Source organism: Panthera onca, chromosome D1, assembly GCF_046562875.1.
Source record: "Panthera onca isolate mPanOnc1 chromosome D1, mPanOnc1 haplotype 2, whole genome shotgun sequence".
Classification (NCBI taxonomy): Eukaryota; Metazoa; Chordata; class Mammalia; order Carnivora; family Felidae; genus Panthera; species Panthera onca.
The window spans coordinates 28,180,807-28,202,426 of NC_138348.1; the positions used below are offsets into that span (position 1 = coordinate 28,180,807).

The 21,620-nt window shown below is 35.9% G+C and overlaps 1 protein-coding gene across 4 annotated transcripts in view; it reads right to left on the reverse strand.

Annotated features, from left to right (window-relative positions):
- Positions 1-21,620, reverse strand: part of QSER1 (glutamine and serine rich 1) — an 81,522-nt gene that overhangs the window by 15,017 nt on the left and 44,885 nt on the right. For all 4 annotated transcript variants that reach the window (XM_060606297.3, XM_078433355.2, XM_060606301.3 and 1 more), the window contains 4 exons: positions 10,593-10,915; positions 9,521-9,637; positions 8,279-8,412; positions 6,328-6,545 (listed from right to left, as the gene is read on the reverse strand). In XM_060606297.3, coding sequence (XP_060462280.1) covers positions 6,328-6,545; positions 8,279-8,412; positions 9,521-9,637; positions 10,593-10,915 — 792 coding nt within the window. The remainder of the gene's footprint in view (positions 1-6,327; positions 6,546-8,278; positions 8,413-9,520; positions 9,638-10,592; positions 10,916-21,620) is intronic.

The window sequence follows — 21,620 nt, forward strand, 5'->3', positions numbered from 1 at the left end:
GTCCTGAGTTCAAGCCCCATTGGGTAGACATTACTTAAAAAAATGAAAAAAATAGTTTTTCATGAAGCAGTAAAAATGATTAATTGCATTAAATTTTTTACTCTTGAGTAAATGTCTCAATATTCTGTGTGATAAATTAGAGGTACAAATAAAGCACTTCTGTTTTAAAGTATGATGGTTATCTCCAGGAAGAGCATCCATGCAATTGTTTGAGTTACAAGATGAACTAGACCCTTTTCTCCCCTTGGGACAACCATTTTCACTTGAAAGAGTGATTGCCAGACACACCATGCCTATTCAGACTCAGGTATCTGGCAGACATTCTCTCAAAAATTAATGAAATGAACCTGTCATTCAAAGAAAACAAATGACAGCATTTACTAACAATGACAAAATTTGAGGTTTCATTTTTTTATTTTTTTAAAAGATTTTATTTTTAAGTAATCTCTACACCCCATGTGGAGCTCAAATTCACGACTCAGATTGAGTCGCATACTCCATGACTGAGCCAGCCAGGCACTCCCAAAATTTCAGGTTTCAAATGAAAATGAGAATTCTGGAAAACATGTATCTACAACTGTGAGCTTGACAACATCCCCGTACTTAAGGAATTCACTGATGAGATCAGTGGTAATATGAGTGTTACACTGTAAAAATGTATGACCTAAATGTAAGAGCTAAAATCATGAAACTCTTAAAGGCGCCTGGGTGGCTCAGTTGGTTGAATGTCTGATTTCAGCTCAGGTCATGATTTCATGGAGCCCTGCATTGGGTTCTCTGATGTCAGCACAGAGCCCGCTTTGGATCCTCTGTCTCCCTTTCTCTGCCCCTCCCCCACTTACATGCACTCTTTTTTCTCTCAAAAATAAACCTTAGGGGCACCTGGGTGGCTCAGTTAGTTAAGCTTCTGACTTTGGCTCAGGTCATGATTTCGTGGCTTGTAAGTTGGCTTGTGAGTTCCAGCACCGTGTTGGGCTTCATGCTCACAGCTCAGAGCCTGGAGCCTGCTTCAGATTCTGTGTCTCCCTCTCTCTGACCCTCCCTTGCTCACGCTTTGTCTCTCTCAGAAGTAAACAAACTTTAAAAAAATTAAAAAAAAAACAAACCAACATTAAAAAAAATAAAGTCATGAAACTCTTAGGAAATATAGGGGTAAATCTTCATGACCTTGTATTTGGCAATGGATTCTTAATATGAAACCAGAAGTCTAAGCAATGAAAGAAAAAATAAAGAAATTTGGCTTCGTTAGAACTTCAAACTTTTTTTTGAGAGAGAGAGCATGCAGTGAAGGGGCAGAGGGAGAAAGAATTTTGAGCAGGCTCCAAGCTCAGCGTGGAGCCTGATGCAGGGCCCAATCCCACAAACCTGGGATCATGACCTGAGCTGAAATCAAGAGTTGGATGCTCAACTGACTGGGCCACCCAGGTGCCCCAGAATTTCAAACTTTTGTGCATCAATGGACATTATCAAAAGAATAAGATAAAATATTTTAAATCCTACATCTGGTAAGGGTTTATTATCTAGAATATATAAAGAACTCCTACAACTTCAGAACAAAAGAAGAAATGACCTAATTAAAACTAGGCAACATATCAGAATAGACATTTCTTCAAAGAAGATAAGGAAATGGACAGTAAGCACTTGAAAAGATACTCAACATTAGTTGTTAAGGAACTACAAATCAAAACTTCAGTCATATACCACTTTATACCTACTAGGATGGTTACAATAAAAAATAAAACAAAACAACCCACCAGAAACAAAAAATAACAAGTGTTGGTGAGGATGTGAAAAAACTGGAACCTTACGCATTGCTGGCAGTAAAGTAAAATGGTGCAATCATTGGGGTATTTCAAAGGTTTGGTGGTTCCTCAAAAAGCTAAACATACACTTATCATATGGCCCAGCCAACTCCACTCCTAGGTATACACCCAAAACAATCAAAAAAAGACACAAACATATTTGTATGCCAATGTTCATTGCATGCACCTTTTACAATAGCCCAAAGGTGGAAATAATCTATGTGTCCATCAAAAGATGAAAAGATAAATGAACATACAATGCATAAACTTACAATGGAATAGCTGGCCGTAAAAAGCAATTAAGTTCATATACATGCTGTAACATGGATGAACCTTGAAAACGTTATAAGTGAAATAAGACAGATACACTTATATGAGATATTTAGAGTAGGCAAATTCATGGAAACAGAAACTAGATTAGAGATTACCAACAACTGGGGGAAAGAGAGAATCAGTAGTTATTGCTTAATGGTTACAAAGTTTCTGTTTGGTGTGATGAAAATGTCTTGAAAATAGTTGTGATAGTTGCACAACAGTGTGAATATAATCAATGCTACTGAAATGTACACTTAAAAATGGCTATAATGGCAAATATTATGTTATATATATTTTAGCCCAAGTTTATAAAATGTGGAAAAAAAATGAAATAGAATATGTACCTCAATGAGCTAACAGATATTTTCACACGCAGAATGGATAAAATCATTCATAGATTAAAGATACATTCAAGGGGTAAGAGAAACCAATAAATTTTAATGTAATAAGCATGAGAAGTTGAAGAAGCTACTACTGATCAAGTTTATAAAATAAAAAACTTTTGAGTATCAAATAATAAAAATATCCATAATTGTCTGAAAAGGTCATTAAAAATCTATATAGGGGTGCCTGGGTGGCTTGGTCGGTTAAGCATCCGACTTCGGCTCAGGTCATGATCTCACGGTCCGTGAGTTCGAGCCCCGCGTCGGGCTCTGTGCTGACAGCTCAGAGCCTGGAGCCTGTTTCAGATTCTGTGTTTCCCTCTCTCTCTCTGCCCCTCCCCTGTTCATGCTCTGTCTCTCTCTGTCTCAAAAATAAATAAACGTTAAAAAAAAATTAAAAAAAAATCTATATAAGTCTGGGTTTTCTTTTTACACATTAGCTGAAATAATATATGTAGAAGCAAACATGAAAATGCTACTCTTCTGTTAGTTTAGGAAAATATAGTAGTTAAAAATATTAATAAGTAATGGGTTTATTTTATTTTATTATTTTTTTACATTTAAAAAAAGTTTTTATTTTTATTTTTTTGAGAGAGAGGGAGAGGGAGACAGAGTGCGAGTGGGGGAGGGGCAGAGAGACAGGGAGACACAGAATCTGAAGCAGGCTCCAGGCTCTGAGCTGTCAGCAGAGTCTGACGCGGGGTTTGAACTCACAACCATGAGATCAAGACCTGAGCCGAGATCAAGAGTCGGGGGCTTAACAGAATGAACCACCGAGGCACCCCTGTAATCTGTTTATTTTATATTTGAGAGAGTGGGAAAGACAGAGCTTGACCGAGGCAGGGACAGAGAGACAGAAACAGGATCTGAAGCAGGCTCTAGGCTCCAAGCTATGAGCTGTCAGTACAGAGCCCGAGGCGGAGCTCGAACTCAAGACACCGCGAGATCATGACCTCAGCCAAAGTCAGATGCTTAACCAACTGAGCCAACCTGAGTGGCCCTTGGTTTACTTTAAATAAATATTTTAAAAATTTGTTTTAGGGGCGCCTGGGTGGCTCAGTCGGTTAAGCGTCCGACTTTGGCTCAGGTCACGATCTCCCAGTTCATGAGTTCGAGCCCCGCGACGGGCTCTGTGCTGACAGCTCAGAGCTTGGAGCCTGCTTCACATTCTGTGTCTCCCTCTCTCTCTGCCCCTTCCCTGCTCATGCTCTGTCTCTCTCTGTCTCAGAAATAAATAAACATTAAAAAAAATGAAAGAAAATAAAATTCTAAAAAAAAAAAAAAATAATAAATAAATAAAATAAAATAAAATAAAATAAAATAAAATAAAATAAAAATTTGTTTTAGGGGCACCCTGGTGGTTCAGTTGGTTAAGCGTCTGACTTTAAGCTCAGGTCATGATCTCGTGGTGTCATGAGTCTGAGCCCCGCCTCAGGCTCTGGTGCTGACAGCTCAGAGCCTGCAGCCTGCTTCAGGTTCTCTATGTGTGTGTGGGTCTCTCTGCCCCTCCCCTGCTCATACTCTGTCTCTCAAAAATAAATAAACATTAAAAAAATTTTTTTAAATTATCTTAATAGACATTTGGTAAATATCAATACATATAGCCCACAAAAGCACAAGTATTTTGGAATCCTCAATAAATCTGAAGATTATAAAAAACTCTTAAATAATTTAAAAAACCACCAATGTATAAATCTATGTTTATTATCAATATTTGCCTTTTAAGAAATAATCAAAAACAATAAAAACGCTTACCTATTAGTGACACCTAGTGGCAACTCAAGTCACCATTAAAGAAAAACATCTTGAATGTCATTTAAGGAAGCGGTATAATTGCGTGCAAATTCAGAACCTAAACCATTCCATTCTAAACCATAGAAAGGAAAGCAAACTACAAAAATTACAAGTATTGCCTTCCATACACACTCAAAGCACTGAATATCTTTTTTTTAATCTTTAAAAGAATTAAAAAATTTTTTTCCATTTTAATTTTTGGGTGTGGGGAGGTGGGGGGTAGAGAGAGAGGGAGACAGAAAATCCCAAGCAGGCTCTGTGCTGTTAGTGCACAGCCTGACACGGGGCTCAAACCCACAAACCATGAGATCATGACCTGAGCCAAAATCAAGACTAAACACCCAGGTGGCCCAAAGCACTGCATTTCTTTATAAATTCTGATGTGCAAACTTCATGAGTAGCTTTTATCTTTTTATTTTTATTTAATTTGAGAGAGAGAGAGAGAGAGAGAGAAAGAGAACGAGAACATGACCTGGGGAAAGGGGCAGGGGGAGAGAGAATCTCTAATAGGCTCCCAAAATGGGGCTTGACCCTGAGATCATGATGTGAGGCAAAATCAAGAGTCAGACGCTCAACTACTAACCAACCGAGCCACCCAGATGCCCCACCATTCTCTTTCTGTTCAAATAAGCTTTAAGATAAGCTCCCAAGCAATGAGCTTGTAATGTCAGAATCCAACCTGGTCATCAACCTCAACAGCACCCCAACACATAATTCACCATTTACATTCAACCTGAATTTCTCATGTGTCCCCCTCTTCCATCCCTACTGCCCCAACTTCAGACTTTCAATTTATACCTGAACTATGAGGTCTTGTAATACAAATTCCAATTTTAACATGTTGCTCCCTACTCAAATCCTTCCAGGGACTCTCCTTTGCTTACAGGATCCCAGGCTTTTTAGCTTTAGCTTGGCATATCCGGCCTTCTATCATCCTTTCAACTTTTTCTGCCTACCTCCAACTTTATGCTCTAGAAGGGTCACCAACTTTTTTCTGTAAAGGGCCAAGTGGTAAATATTTGAGGCTGTAATGGTCACATATTCTTTGTAGCAATGACTCAAATCTGCCACTGTGGTAGAAAACCAACTATATGAAAATATGTAAATTAATCCGCATTCCAATTAAAACTTTATTTACAAGAATAGGCTGCAGGTCAGATTTGACCCACTGGCCAGTTTGCCAACTTTTGCTCTAGAATGAACTGCTTGGTATTTCTTACTTATATTCACAACAATTTGATGGCTAATGGAATGTGCACTAGTATATTCTTGTGTTTTACAACTATTTCAGTTTAGTTTCTAATAAATCAATGTACTTGTATCTGTATCTAGCCAATGAAAATGCTCTTTGGTGTCTTTTAACAAGTTTAAGAGTATAAAAGGGTTTGAAGGTCAAAAAGTCTGATCTATTTCAACCTTTTCATTTTATAAAAGAGAAAAAATTAAGGCACAGAGAGGTCACCTAGATACTGCTTGGCTAGTGGCAGACATACGGCAGTATACATTATATTATATAATTAACAAATATATTCCATATATTCCATATACTTATATTCCATATAAGTATACATTATTATATACATTATTACACCCTATTAACTATAGTTTCAGAGTTGCTGCCTCCTAGGCTCATTTTACTCTTTTCTTCCAGCATAAACATAGACTCTGAAGATTAGAACTACAGAGATTACAGGATTCAGCATAAATGATCTGATCTAATCCCCATCCTACCCAAAGAGGCGAGATAACTGGCATGACTATGGCAGCAGTCTTCTTTCAGTTCACTGTTCTTTTCTACTTTATAAGGCTGCATGTATGGGCAAAGTGTACTTCAATTAGTGTTCAAGGAATGAGAATTTATGTATGTATATATGTGTTTATTTTTTAATGTATTTTTATAAAAGCCTAGGCAGAACTTAGGTAGGTAAATCCCCTGAGAAATAAAACAATTTTGAATTGTGAATATCATTGGTTCTCTCTGTTCATGTAGATAATCTAAAGTTACCAAGGTATTCACTTCATAGAGAACTTACCCTCATCATCACTACTAGTAGAATGGATCTCAGGACTGGAGTCAGATTGGGATGATGAAAACTCTTCTTTCCATTTCTTCCGCTTCTTTGGTGGTGGCTCAGCCTTTACTTTCAGCTGTTTAACTTTGGGTTTCACTGAAGGGGCTTTTGTAGTTGTAGTTTTTGGTGTCGGAGGATCAGAAGTTTTACTGCTACTACTTGGTTTAGCCTGAACAGTTCTGCAATGTTACAAACAAACTTCATTAACACACTGCAATCTTGTCAGATTAAAATAAATTAGACCAAATATGAATAACACTAGTGAAAAAAAGTATAATTACCTCACCAACATCTCCAAAATAAAGCCCAAGTCCCATACATCTCCAATGATGATTCCCACCCTCCTCCCGACAAATTCTTGAAATACCCTCTAACCACTGACATTCAGTATTCAGTTATTAAGGGACTATTAATTTAATCCCTATTTCTCTCTCTTCACTCCTTCTCTCCCTTTATGAACTAATTTTCCTGAGGATGAAGCTGAACAACAGGTGATCAAAGGGCTTTGGGAAGTAATGCATGATAAACCACCAATAGCCATATGTAGTAACTCTGACCATCTGAAACTCTCAGATTCTTGTGGTAGCAAGTTTTGGTGTGGAGACCAACTACATCTGTCCTAGAGCCCTTCAAGATTTGCTGTGTTAGTTCTGGAGATTTGAGTGGATAAAATTCCATCATAAAAATAAGGTGTACTGCTTTTAATAAGTTGGAATCTTAATCAAACTAGACCTTACCAGCACTAGATTGAGAATATCTAGGGTCATACCCCCTTTTCCCATACAGATCACAGGAATGTGGCTAGGTCAGTTGTCTTCCAGATCCATGTTCCAGACAACCCAGATCACATTAATATATGATAATTCTATTGTACACTTGCCTGGTAATGTATAGGTTTTAGAGTTTTTTCTCAAAATTTATTTCATTTTAAATTTGACACTCCATTTTAATTTTCATTTTATGGATAAAAAAGAGGGCTTCAAAAAGGTTGTGTTACTCTAGGTCATAAAAAGCTGGATTCAAACCTCCTGACTCTAAATCTATTTTCCCTCCATTACATTAGGGTGACACCAAAAGGTTTCTGGGAAAGAAGAGTACCTATCCCACCATAGATGGTCATGAGCTTTACGGCTCCGGTCTCATTACTTCAAAAAGAATCACTTATTGGGGCGCCTGGGTTGCTCAGTTGGTTAAGCGTCCGACTTCAGCTCAGGTCATGATCTCACAGTCTTCAGTTCGAGCTCCACGTCGGGCTCTGTGCTGACAGCTCAGAGCCTGGAACCTGCCTTGGATTCTGTGTCTCCCTCTCTCTCTGCCCCTCCCCTGCTTATGCTCTTTTTCTGTCTCAACAATAAATTAAAATATTTTTTTAAAAAAAGAATCACTTATTATAGCAGACACTGAATTTTTAGACTTGTATATAATGAAAAAATGTTAGGCTCTTTAACTGATGTGATTCTTTGTATAAGACATTGTGGGTGTGGGCAGATGACTGGATGGCTCAGTTGGTTCAATGTCTGACTTTTGATTTTGGCTTGGGTTGTGATCCCAGGGTCATGGGATCCACACTGAGTTCGGAGCCTACCAAAGATTCTCTCTCTCTCTCTCTCTCTCTCTCTCTCTCTCTCTCTCTCTGTTTCTCTCTCTCCCTCTGCTTCTCTCCCCCACTTGTGCTCTCTCTCTCTCAAAAGTTAAAAACAAATTAAAAATTAAAAACAAAAATTAAAAAAAACCATTGCTGGAGCACCTGACTGGTTTGGTCAAAAGAGCATGTGACTTGGGGTCACATACTTGGGGTTCTGGGTTCAAGCCCACGCTGGGTGTAGAGACTACTAAAATAAAATTAACTTAAAATAAGAGACATTGCCAAAAATAAGCCTTTCATATATATATTACATATGAAAATAAATACCTGATAGTTTGTGAAGGCTTACTTCTTGGCTTTTTGGAACACACTCTGACATATTCCTTTTTGTTTGTGTTTTCAATGAACTTCACGTATATCTTTTTGTATTTACTCTTTGCATCTCCAAAATATCCAAGGTACTAAGGAAAGAAACACTATGAATTACATACTTATACATTCTGTACATAAAATATTTGTTGGCTTGACTATTACATTAGCATCCTTTAAGTTTTTCAAAATGCATCTCTGGCCAAGCTACTTTTCACCCTCAATAAAAATGATCTCAGTCTCATTCTTGACTGTCAGCCCTTACATAGAAGCTTACATTTGGCTAATCATTTGGCTAATCATCAGATGCTTACTTACTCAATGCTGTTAAATAACTACATAAGTATAAAAGAATCACTTTTGTAAGTCTTCTGATAAATTGGGATGTTTGATTGGCAGAATAATCAATATAGTAGCAGCCCCTGATTCCGTATGAACTTTTTATAGACTAATAACTAATTCATTTTTTTAAAAAAGGTTTATATATATATATATATATATATATATATATATATATATATTAGTATAAAGTGATTTAATTTTTAAAAACTGGTATTTACATACTGATTCTGTTTTATAATCAGACTATCAGAGTATTATATTATCAAATTTTATATCAGAAATGCTTAATATAAAATACATTTAATTTAGGGGTGCCTAGGGACGCCTGGGTGGCTCAACTGGTTAAGTGTTTGACTTTAGCTCAGGTCATCATCTCATGGTTCGTGGGTTTGAGCCCCGTGTCGCACTCTGTGCTGATGGTGCAGAGCCTGGAGCCTACTTCAGATTCTGTGCCTCTCGCTCTCTCTGTCCCTACCCCACTTGTACTCTGTCTCCCTCTCTCTCTTTCTCTCTCAAAAATAAATAAACATTAAAAAAAAATTAGGGGCATCTTGATGGCTCAGTTGGTTAAGCATCTGACTTTGGCTCAGGTCATGATCTCACAGCTCCTGAGTTGGAGCCCCGTGTCGGGCTTTGCGCTGACAGCTCAGAGGCTGGAGCCTGCTTGGATCCTGTGTCTCTGACTCTCCCTGCCCCTCCCCTGCTCTTGATCTCTCTTTATCTCTCTCTCTCTCTCAAAAATAAATATTTAAAAAAATAATAAAAATACATTTAAATTTAAGTCATCCTTTATTTTTCCCAGGATAACTGTTTTGTCAAAAAAACAGGAAGGCTAATATAACCAAGCATTTTACTTACACTATTTGTAGCAGCAAATTCTCTTTGTCCATCTCGAATTTCAGGAACAAACTTCTGTAATAAAGCTTTTTGTACTTTCCAAATAGCTGGGGGTTCTTTTCCTGTTTTTAAAGCCTCCTGTAATATGTGGAATCAGTTACATTTTTAAAAACTGGCAACATATTCTAGATTTATAGAATCTTAGAACTAAAAGAAAAATGAATGACCTATATAGCTATTATTTTTAACCTAGCTGAATTTTTGCAATAATTTTTATAAGGTGGCTATTCAATCTCTGCTAAAATTCTTCCAGAAACAGGGAGGACACCAACATGTACAGTAGCTCATTACCCTTTTGTGTAACTACTGGAAAGTTTTCCCCTAATGATATTTTGATACATTATTTGTGCAGTTTTACAAGAGTATGTACATATTCAAAAAGACCAGAAACAAATATGCTAAAATATTAACAGTAGTTAATTGTGAATGGAAGGCATATAGACAATTCGAATGTTATATTATATTCCTCATTATACTTTTTAATGCCATTCCTCTCCACCCCAATTCAAAAATAAAATCAAAAGCAAGGAAACAAAAACCCAAAAAATATATTATTTTAAGCACAGCTAAAATTGCCTGGTATGAAATTTACCATTCTACCTATGGTTCTATAATTTGAAATTATGAAAATAAGTGAATTCTGTGTTTATTTTATATTCCTATTACTTTCTTTAAACTCTTAAATAAAAAAAAATAACCATTTTCTCCAACCCCTTAACAATACAATTGAGTTGGGAGCCTTCAAAAACATTAACATTTCAAAACTGCTCTCATTACTAGCACCTAAATGCAGCATACTGACTAGTCAGAAATATGCAAAACTCAGAAAAAGTCAAAATAATTTTAAACTGCTTTTTCAAAATATCTGACATCTGCTAGTTTGATTTTATTATCTAGCAATTACAACAGAATAACTATAAAAATATAACTTTTTGCAGTTCAAGCCAGAGGCATACTATTAGTCATTATGAAGGCTTAGTATAGGACATGCCCACTAAACTATGACCTTTACACCTGTGAACATTTAAATCACCTTAAAAGTCTCTATGTCTTCTATCTTTACCACAAATTCATCACGCTCTCTGTATTGGCCTTCTCCTCCACTTTCTGTGTTCTCCTCATCTGTAAAACCTTCTATGGCAACAGTGTCCTGTCCTTTTGCAAACTGGTCTGAAGGAAGCCCATCAAGTTCGCAGGGCTTTGGGGGTTCTGTAGAGTTTATATTTTCCAGGATATTTATTGCAGATGAAGTAGAGCAGGGAGGTTCTTGTTTAACTGCACCCACAGTGGTAGAGGTAGCAGTACCAGTAGTATTGGCAGTTGGGCTAGTAGTTGCCACCCGTAGGGCTTCTGAAACTAGATCAAGCAAATGCAAATCAGTAATACAAACAAATATTTACTTGTTTGGAGTAAAATCTGAACAGTGTAAAAAGAAAGACTTGATTATTTTTACCATCAATTGTTTGAAACAATGAACACTATAGTAAGAAATTAAAATATGGCTGTAAATTTCCAAGAAACAAAGTGATAGAATTACATCTGGATGACAATCAGACTGAGGGCCTCCATCAACCTACTCTTACCCCTGAGTCCATTAAGTAGCACAAAGCTATTTTAAGAACAGAAGGGTGCCTGGGTGGCTCAGTCGGTTAAGGGTCCGACTTTGGCTCAGGTCATGATCTTGTAGTTTGTGGGTTCAAGCCCTGCACTGGGCTCTGCGCTGACAGCTCAGAGCCTGGAGCATGCCTTGGATTCTGTGTTGCCCGCTATCTGCCCCTCCCCTGTTCATTCTCTGTCTTTCTCTCTCTAAAATAAATAAACATTAAAAAATTTTTTAGAAGAACAGAGACACAAAAGGGATGCAAGATAAGAAGGATCAGCTGACCAAAGCTGTGAAGAATTCCTAGAAGAAGAAAAGCAAATTGGATGTGGGAAGGGAAAACAACACCCCAAAATACTTTGAAAAAGCTCTAAGAACTACAGAAATAAAAAGGATTATAAAATAATAACATGAAAAATTGTATGCTAACAAATAAGACGAAATTCCTAGAAAAATGAAAACTAAAAAGGACTCGAGAAGAAATACAATATATGAACAGACCAACAAGTAGGGAGAATAAAAAAATGTTAAAAAGCACCCCACAAAGATAAGCACAGGCCCAAATGGGTTCACAAATAGATTCTACCAATTTTAAGTTAAGTAAGAATTAATATCAATTCATCATAAGCCAAAAAAATAGAAGGAAACACTTCCCGCTTCATTCTATAGAGCCAGTATTATTCCAATACCTAAACCAGACAAAACATCACACACAAAAAACCATAGGATCAGCATCCCTCATGAATATATACACAAAAATCTTCAACATATGAGGAAATCAACCAACATATAAAAAGAATTATACATCATGACCAAATGGGTTTTAACATCTAAAGATCAATCAGTCATCATATTAACATAACAAAGGACAAAACCAAAGGATCATCTCATTAGATGCAGAAAAAGCATTTGACAAAATTCAGCAACATGAATTTAAACACTTTTGTGATAAAAATACTCAACAAGCTGAACATAGGAGGGAACTTCAACCTGATAAAGGGCATCTACAAAAACCCAAAAGCTGACATCAGACTTAATGGTAAAAAACTAGATAGATGCTTTCCCCCAAGAAAGATGTCTGAAGAAATAAATAATCTCTATTTGCAGATGACATGATCTTGTATATAGAAAATCCAAAGGAGGGGCGCCTGGGTGGCGCAGTCGGTTAAGCATCCGACTTCAGCCAGGTCACGATCTCGCGGTCCGTGAGTTCGAGCCCCGCGTCAGGCTCTGGGCTGATGGCTCGGAGCCTGGAGCCTGTTTCCGATTCTGTGTCTCCCTCTCTCTGTGACCCTCTCCCGTTCATGCTCTGTCTCTCTCTGTCTCAAAAATAAATAAACGTTTAAAAAAAAAAAAAAATTAAAAAAAAAAAAAAAAAAAAAGAAAATCCAAAGGAATCTCCTAAAAAAACTATTTGAGTTAATAAGTTCAGCAAGTTTTCAGAATATAAAATCAATATATAAAAATCAATAGTATTTTTTTAAAGTAAGCTCTACACCCAACGTGGGCCATGAACTCACAACCTCAAGATCAAGAGTCACATACTGTACCAACTGAGCCAGCCAGGCGGCCCCAAATGTATTTCTATATACTCGCAACGAACTATCCAAAAATGAATTCAGGGGGGTGCCAGGGTGGCACAGTTGGTTAAGTGTCCCACTCTTGATTTTGGCTCAAGTCATGACCTCACGGTTTGTGAGATGGAGCTCTGTATGGGGCTCTGAGCTGACAGCATGGAGCCTGCTTGGGATTCTCTCTCGCTCTCTTTCTCTCTGCCTTCCCACTGTTCACATGAGGCACACTCTTTCTCTCAAAATAAATAAATAAGTAAACGTTAAAAAAAAAGAATTCAGGAATACAATTCCATTTATAATAGCATCAAAAAAATATATTTGGGAATAAATTTCAGAAAAATATAAAGCTTCCCTTCTGAAAACTATACACATTGTTCAGAGAGTTCTAGTGTTCAAAAGTCTACTATTATCCAGGAGGAGAGAAAGATATTAACAGATTTTGAGAAGCAGAAAATACATACTGTAATTCCTACTATAACCAGGAAAAGAACAGAAATATTTCATCAAAATAATGAGGGGTTGGGAATACAGGAATGAGACGAGACTGACCACGTATCAATGATTATTAAAGCTAAGTGATAGGGGTACCTATCACTGGGTGGCTCAGTTGGTTAAGTGTCCGACTTTGGCTCAGGTCATGATCTCACTGTTTGTGAGTTCAAGCCCCCCACTGGACTCGTTGCTGTCAGCACAGAGCCCACTTCTGATCATCTATACCCCCCTCTCTCTGCCCCTCCCTTGCACATGTGCATACACACTCCCTCAAAAAAATAAACACTGAAAAAAATTTAAAAAAAAAAACTGAGTGATACATACATTGGTTTAATTATATCAATCTTTGTTTATATTTGAAAATGTCCATGGGCACCTGATTGGCTCAGTGGGTTGAGCATCTGACTCTTGATTTTGGCTCAGGTCATGATCTCATGGTTGATGGGATTGAGCCCCACTTCGGGATCTGCACTGACAGCATGGAGCCTCCTTGGGATCCTCTCTCTCCCTTTCTCTCTCTCTGCCCCTCTCCTACTCGTGCATACACATGTGCTCTCTCTCAAAATAAATAAATTTTAGGGGTGTCTGGGTGTCTCAGTTAGTTAAGTGTCCGACTCTTGATTTCGGTTCAGGTCATGATCTCACAGTTCACGAGATTAAGCCCTACATCGGGCTCTGCAACGACAGTGCAGAGCTTGCTTGGGATCCTCTCTCTCTCCCCTCTCTGTCTGCCACTCCCCCCCACCCTGCCCGTGTGCTCTCTCTCCCTCTTTCTCAAAATAAACATATAAAAAAATAAACAAAAAAAGAAAATGTCCAGAGTAAAAAACTAAGCAAATATTTCTTTTAAAAGAATGTATAACTGGGGCACCTGGGTGGCTCAGTCAGTTAAGTGGCCGAATTCAGCTCAGGTCATGACCTTGAGTTTCATGAGTTCAAGCCCCAAGTTGGGCTCTGTGCTGACAGGTCTGAGCCTGGAGCCTGCTTCAGAGTCTGTGTCTCCCTTTGCTCCACCCCTGCTCACACTTTGTGTGTGTCTCTCTCTCAAAAAATAAATATTAAAAAAAATTTTTTTATTTCTCTTTTATTTTTATTTCCCAGTGTATAATTATTTTTATTTTATCAATGGAGCTTTTGCATCCAGACTTTTTAAATTCTCATGTCATCAAATACATTTTCCTTTTCACTGTGAGTTTTTTTTCCTTTTAATTTTTATTTAATTTTTAAAAAAATTTACATCTAAGTTAGCATATAGTGCAACAGTGACTTCAGGAGTAGATTCCTTAATGCCCCTTACCCATTTAGCCCATCCCCCCTCCCACAACCCCTCCAGTAACCCTCTGTTTGTTCTCCATATTTAAGAGTCTCTTATGTTTTTGTCCCCCTCCCTGTTTTTGTATTATTTTTGCTTCCCTTCCATTATGTTCATCTGTTTTGTATCTTACAGTACTCATACAAATGAAGTCATATGATATTTGTCTTTCTCTGACTAATTTCGCTTAGCATAGTACCCTCTAGTTCCATCCACATAGTTGCGAATGACAAGATTTCATTCTTTTTGATTGCTGAGTAATTAAAAAAATTTTTTTAATAAAAATAAAAGAATGTATTAACTTTCAAATTAGTAAAGGGAAACATCTATATATAAATACTCTACGATGCTCTTTTTATGAAGCTTTAAAACAAACCAAAGGTAAGAAGAGTGTTCAGGTGTAGTATAGTATAATATACATAAAAGGGATTAAGAGGTACATACTTCCAGTTATAAAGTAAGTAATGGAGATGAAAATAACAGAAGGAATACAGTCAATAATACTGTATTAATGTTGTATGGTGACAGATTGAGAAATGTATGAAATTGTTGCATCAATAAGCTATGCATTGGAAACTAATATAACATTGTATGTCAAATAAACTTAAAAAAACAAAGGTATAGTATTTAGGGATGCATACACAGGTGATAAAATTACAAAAGAAAAGCAAGGAAGTGATTACCACCCCCAACTAAGATAGTGGTTAGTTCTAGAGGTTATGAGTTGAGTTTAATGTATAATATTCAATTTGGGGGCACCTGGTTGAGCGTCTGACTTTGGCTCAGGTCATGATCTCACAGTTTGTGGGTTCGAGCCCTGCATCAGGTCCTGTGCTGACAGATTGGAGCCTGAAGCCTGCTTCAGATTCTGTGTCTCCCTCTCTCTCTGCCCCTCCCCAACTTGCACTCTGTCTCTGTCTCTCTCTCAAAATACTAATCATTAAAAAAATTAATATAATATTCAAATTTTGTACTTTCTTGTTCTCTAATGAGTAGCATTTAACACCATTAAATTTTATTCTTTGCTCCACACTTTTGGCACATCTCATTGGTTTTGAAATGTAATGCTCCACTGTCCTTTCTAAGTAGTTAATCATTTCAGTTTTGGTTTCTTTTGAAAGCCATGAGTTATTTAGGAGAAGTTATTTAGAAGTTTTAAAAATAAACTTTTTATTTCTTTGTCCTTTTCTTTTTTTCCTTTCAACTATTATTTATAAAATTATTGCATTATAGTCAGGGAATATGGCTTAAGTAATGTCTGCATTTTCAAATTTATAGAAATTGTATGTGTGTTATCTTACATGTCTTATATTTATTTCCATATGTGAGTTATATTTCACAAGAGAAAATATTTTGAAAGAAAACAGATATGGGAAAATATACCAAAACAGTAACAATAAAATTAGTATGGCAATATTAAAAACAGAAATGAGAAATTAAAAGAGAAAAAGATTTTATGAAAAGGAAATTTAACTTAGTACAATTTTATGTACCCGATCACATGGGTTTGAAACATATCAAGTAAACAGTATTAGAGAAACAATCAAACATAGTTGGAAACTTTAACACACCTTTTTCAGGAATCAACAGATCAAGCAATCTAAAAACAAATAAGGATAGGAAGGATTTAAAAAACTGTTTATTATTCAGAATTTCAAACATACATAAAAGTAGAAAATACAAACCCTCAAATACCATAACCCAGTTATAGTAACTACTACGAACATTTTGGTATACTTCTTTCATATTTCCATCACCCATTTTATATTTGCTGGGATAGTTCAAGGCAAATTCTAGACCTGTCATTTAGGTCCAACAAACATAAATTTTCTTATATAACCTAATGTCATGTATTACATTAAACAAAAAAAAGAGATATAAAGGATTTGAACGGCATTACCAAATATAATCTATAGCACATAGTATTCATGAATTATTTATAAAAAATGATCATTTACCAAGCCACTAGCAAACTTTTCATAAATATCCAAAAGCAGGCATTATTGAAGCACTCCTTTGACCAAAATACAGTAGGGCCATAAATTAGTAATAAATGAGTACCAACAACAAAAATAGAAACCTATTAGGAAATAGGCAAAAACACACAATTCTTAATAACTCTTAGGTTAAAAAGGAAATTAAAACTGAAATGACAAAGCATTTAGAAAGGAGTGAGAGCATTACAAATTGAAACCAAAGGCATAGATAGAGCCGGAGTGTGTTGCAATGAAGAAACCTTACACTTTAATGCCATTCATTAAAAAGCAAGGATATACATATAAAAATAAACTATTAAACTCAAGAAGCCAGAGAGAGAATATTAAATTGAACCCAGGGAAGATAGAGAAATAGAACTGAGTAAAGAAAAAGTGAGTAAGAAAATGAAAGCAGGAATAAATAAAAAGTACACTGGTTCATTGAAAAGAACTATTAAATAGGTAAACTTCACAGAATGGTAAGGAAAAAGATTCAAACACATTTGGAGCAAGAAAGAGAACATATGTATAGAAACAGAGGGGATTAAATGCTATGTGCAACTTCATAACAGATTAAAAAAATCTAAATGAAAGGGATGATTTTACTAGAAAATACCATACCTTTAAAAAAATTGATCTTGATAGATTAAACTACCTCAGGAAAAAAACTGGAAAGTCCCAGATATATTCTAAGAAAGTTCTACCAAACCCCTATTATATGTGGTAGGTAAATTTTTTCAAAGCTTAGACAAATATAAAAACTCTCCCAATTCGGAGCGCCTGGGTGGCTCAGTCGGTTGAGCGTCCGACTTCGGCTCAGGTCATGATCTCACAATCTGTGGGTTCGAGCCCCACGTTGGGCTCTGTGCTGATAGCTCAGGGCCTGGAGCCTGTTTCAGATTCTGTGTCTCCCTCTTTCTCTGACCCTCCCCTGTTCATGCTCTCTCTCTGTCTCAAAAATAAATAAACGTTAAAAAAATTAAAAAAAAAAACAAACTCTCCCAATTCAATGTATAAGACCAGCATATTCCTGACTACAAAAGTGAATATTAAGACAAAAAACGAAAACACAAAACCAAAAATATAGCAATAAAAAGATTAAGGCAAAAAACACTATAAGCATAGGGGCGCCTGGGTGGCTTAGTCAATTAAGCATCCAACTTCAGCTCAGGTTATGATCTCACAGTTTGTGAGTTTCATGTCACAGTTTGAGGCCCTCGTTGGGCTCTATGCTGACATCGCAGAGCCTGGAACCTGCTTGGAGTTCTGTGTCTCCCTCTTTCTGCCTCTCCCCTGCTCATGCTCTGTCTCTCTCTCTCTCAAAAATAAAATAAATATTAAAAAAAAAAACTTAAAAAAAACACTATAAGCGTTAATCTCACTTATGAATCTAAGTGTAAAAATCCTAAATAAAACACTAGCAACTTAAATCTTGCAATGGATTAAAATAATTCAGCATGACCAAGCAGAGTTTATGGTAGAATTTTCTTAAAAAGGTTCAACATTAAGAAATCAAATAAAAGGGGCACCTCAGTCGGTTGGGTGTCTGACTTCAGCTCAGGTCATGATCTCACCACTCGTGAGTTTGAGCCCTGCTTGAACTCTGTGCTGGACAGCTCAGAGCCTGGAGCCTGCTTCTAATTCTGTGTCTCCCTCCCTCTCTCTCTCTCTCTCTGCCCCCTCTCCCACTCACACTCTGTCTCTTTCTCTCAAAAATAAATAAATGTTAAAAAAAAAAAAAAAGAAATGAAACAATATTTTTTTAAGGGGTGCCTGAGTGGCTTGCTCAGTTGGTTGAGTGTCCAACTTTTAACTTCAGCTCAGGTCATGATTGATCCCAAGGTCATGAGATTGAGCCCCATTTGGGCTCCACACTGAGCATGCATGGTGCCTGCTTGGGATTCTCTCTCTCCCTCTCTTTCTGCTCCTCTCTCACTCACTCTTTCTCTCTCTCCCAAAATAAAAAAACACTAAAAAAAAAAAAAATAATTACATTAAAATGAATGGAAATATGTAAATTCTCAGCAGAGAAACAGAAACTAGAAAAAAGAACCCAAAACAAATTTTATAATTTAAAAAATATCTGAAATAAAAAATTCACTGGATGGGATCGGTAACAGAATTGAGAAGGCTGAAAAATCAATGAACTGTAAGATAGGCCAATAGAAATTATACAATGTTTAGAACAGAGAGGAAAAGAAGATTGAAAAAAATGAACAGAATGTCAGGAACAATATCAAAAGGTTTTACATTTGTGTCACTGAAGTGTCACTGGAGTCCTGTAAGGAGAAAAAGATTGGTACAGAAAAAGTAATGTCCCCAAACTCTCAAATTTGGTAAAAGACATACGTTTTGCAGATTTAAGAAGCTCAGTGAACTCCAAACAGGATAAACCCTACCCAGATAAACAATCACATTGCTGAAAACCAAAGAAAAAGAAAAAGTAATCTTTGGGCTAATGGGAAGCAAATGATACCAGAGGGTAACTTGGAACATCAGGAATAAAGGAACCGCAACAGAAATTATAAATATGTGAGTAAATATAATAGGCTCTCTTCCTCCTCTTAAGTTATTTAAAACGTATTTGACTATTGAAAGCAAACCCCTATTAGAGTTTTCAATATATGTAGATAGATGTAATATATATGCCAAATATGTATAACATAAGGGCAAGGGTAAAGGGACCTGTATGGTCGTTAGACTTTGACATTTTACTTGAAATCATAAAAATATTGTTTTAAAATGTTTATTTATTTATTTTGAGAAAGAGAGAGTGCAAGTTGGGGAGGGGCAGAGAGGAGAGAGAATCCCAAGCAGGCTCTGCGCTGTTAGGGCAAGGCCCAACGTGGGGCTTGAACCCACCAACTATGAGACCATGACCTGAGCTGAAATCAAGAGTCTGATACTCGACCAACTGAGCCATCCAGGTGTGCCAGAATCATAAAAATATTAATTCTATGTGGATGGTAATCACTAGGTCAAACACTAGAAGCATAGTACAAAAAGATACAGAGAAAGCAGAGATAAATTTAAAAATGAAATACTAAAGTTGAAATATTGTTTTTATAAATTTTTTAATGTTTATTTTTTGAGAGAGAAAGAACTGAAAAAATAATATATAAATAAAAAATAAATAATTAAAGTCTGTGGGACATAGCTAAAGCAGGGCTTAGAGAGAGGTCTGTAACATTAAATGCATATAGCAGAAAAGAAGAGGGGTCTTAACAATTTAGGCTTCTACCAAAAGAAACTAGAAAAATAGGGTATAATAAACCTAAATCAAGCAGGAAAAAGGAAATGACGAGAAGAGCAAAAATCAGTGAAACTGCCAACAAAGGAGAAAAAGAATCAATAAAATTAATAAACTTCTATTCAGACCATGACAAAAAGAGAGAAGACACAAATTACTAACATGAGGAAATACTACCAACGACTCTATGCTGATAAATTTGACATCTCAATTAAAACGGAATGATTCCTTCAAAGATACAAACTACCAAAGCACAGTCAAGAAGAAACAGGCAAGGTGAACAGCTCTGTATCAAAGAAACTGAACTCATAGCAAAAAAGTTTCTGACAAAGAAAACTCCAGGTTCAAACGGTTTCATTAACAAATTCAAACATTTGTGGAAGAGATAGTACTACCCAACCTCTTGCAGAAAACAGAGAAGGGAAGAATCACCAAGTCATTTATGAGGTCAGCAACAACCAGATACCAAAACCAAACAAAGGAATTACAAAAGGAAAACTACAGACCAATATCCACTGCAAACATGGATGTAAAAAAATTAGAAAATTGAATCCACTGATGTATAAAAAAGATAATATATCACAATTGCTGAGGTTTATCTTGGGAATGCAAGGCCATGAATATATTTGAAAATCAGTCAATGTTATTCACCATATTTAAAGACTTAATAAGAAAACTACATGATCATTTCAACAGATGAAGAAAAATCATTTGACAAAATTCAACTTCCATTCATTATAAAAACTTTACATTACCAAACTAGGCAATGTAAAGAATTTCTTTAATGTGATAAGACATCTACAAAAAACCTATAGTGAACATCGTACTTAATGGCAAAAGGTTGATTTTTTTTCCTTCAAAGATCAAGAACATATTCAGAATGTCTACACTCAACTCTCTCATTAAACATTGTATAGGAATGTTTATTCCTATACATTAGGACAGGAATGAAGAAGGCATTAAGACTGGAAAAGAAAAATGAAACCATCCTTATTTGCAGATGACAATTTTCTACATAAAAAATCCTACAGAATAAAAAAAAAAAAAAAACAACACAACAAACCCCTAGAATAAGTTGTGCAGATTTGTAGGATTTAAGATCAGCAATATATATATATATATATGTATATTATATACATAATATATATATTATATATTATATATAATATATATATTATGTATATAATATACATATATATGACAATTTTTATAATCTACCAATAAATAACTAAAATTAGAAATTTTTAAAAAGCATCATTTACAATAAATAGCACCAAAAATATTTAGGCTCTACATCCCTAAATATAGATCATGTGCAGGATCTATATGCCCAAAACTATAAAAGACTAGTGAAAAATCAAATGTGTTCATGAATTGTTAACACTCAGTACACTGTTAATAGTTCAGTTTTCCTCAAAGTGCTACAGATTCAAAGAAATCAAAATCAAAATTCCAGTGAGAATTTTTTTTGGTAGATACAGCTGATTTGCAATTTTATATGGAAAAGGAAAGGAACTAGAAAAGGCAAAACAATTTTGAAAAAGAACAAATTTGAATTCGCAACTGCTCTTTTTCAAGGTTTACTATAAAGCTACAGCAATTAAGACTGTGTTATTTTCAAAAGCATAAACACACAGATCAATGTAACAGAATTGACAGTCCAGAAATAGATTCATACAAATATGATCAACTGATTTTTTATAAAAAATGCAAAGGCAACAGAAGAAGAAAGGACTCTTTTCAACAAATGGTGCTGGAAAAGCTGGACTTGCATATTTAAAAAAATTAACTTCAACCCATACCTCACCTCCTGTAAAAATAAATCAGAAGGGTCAGACTTTGGGTACCTGAATGGCT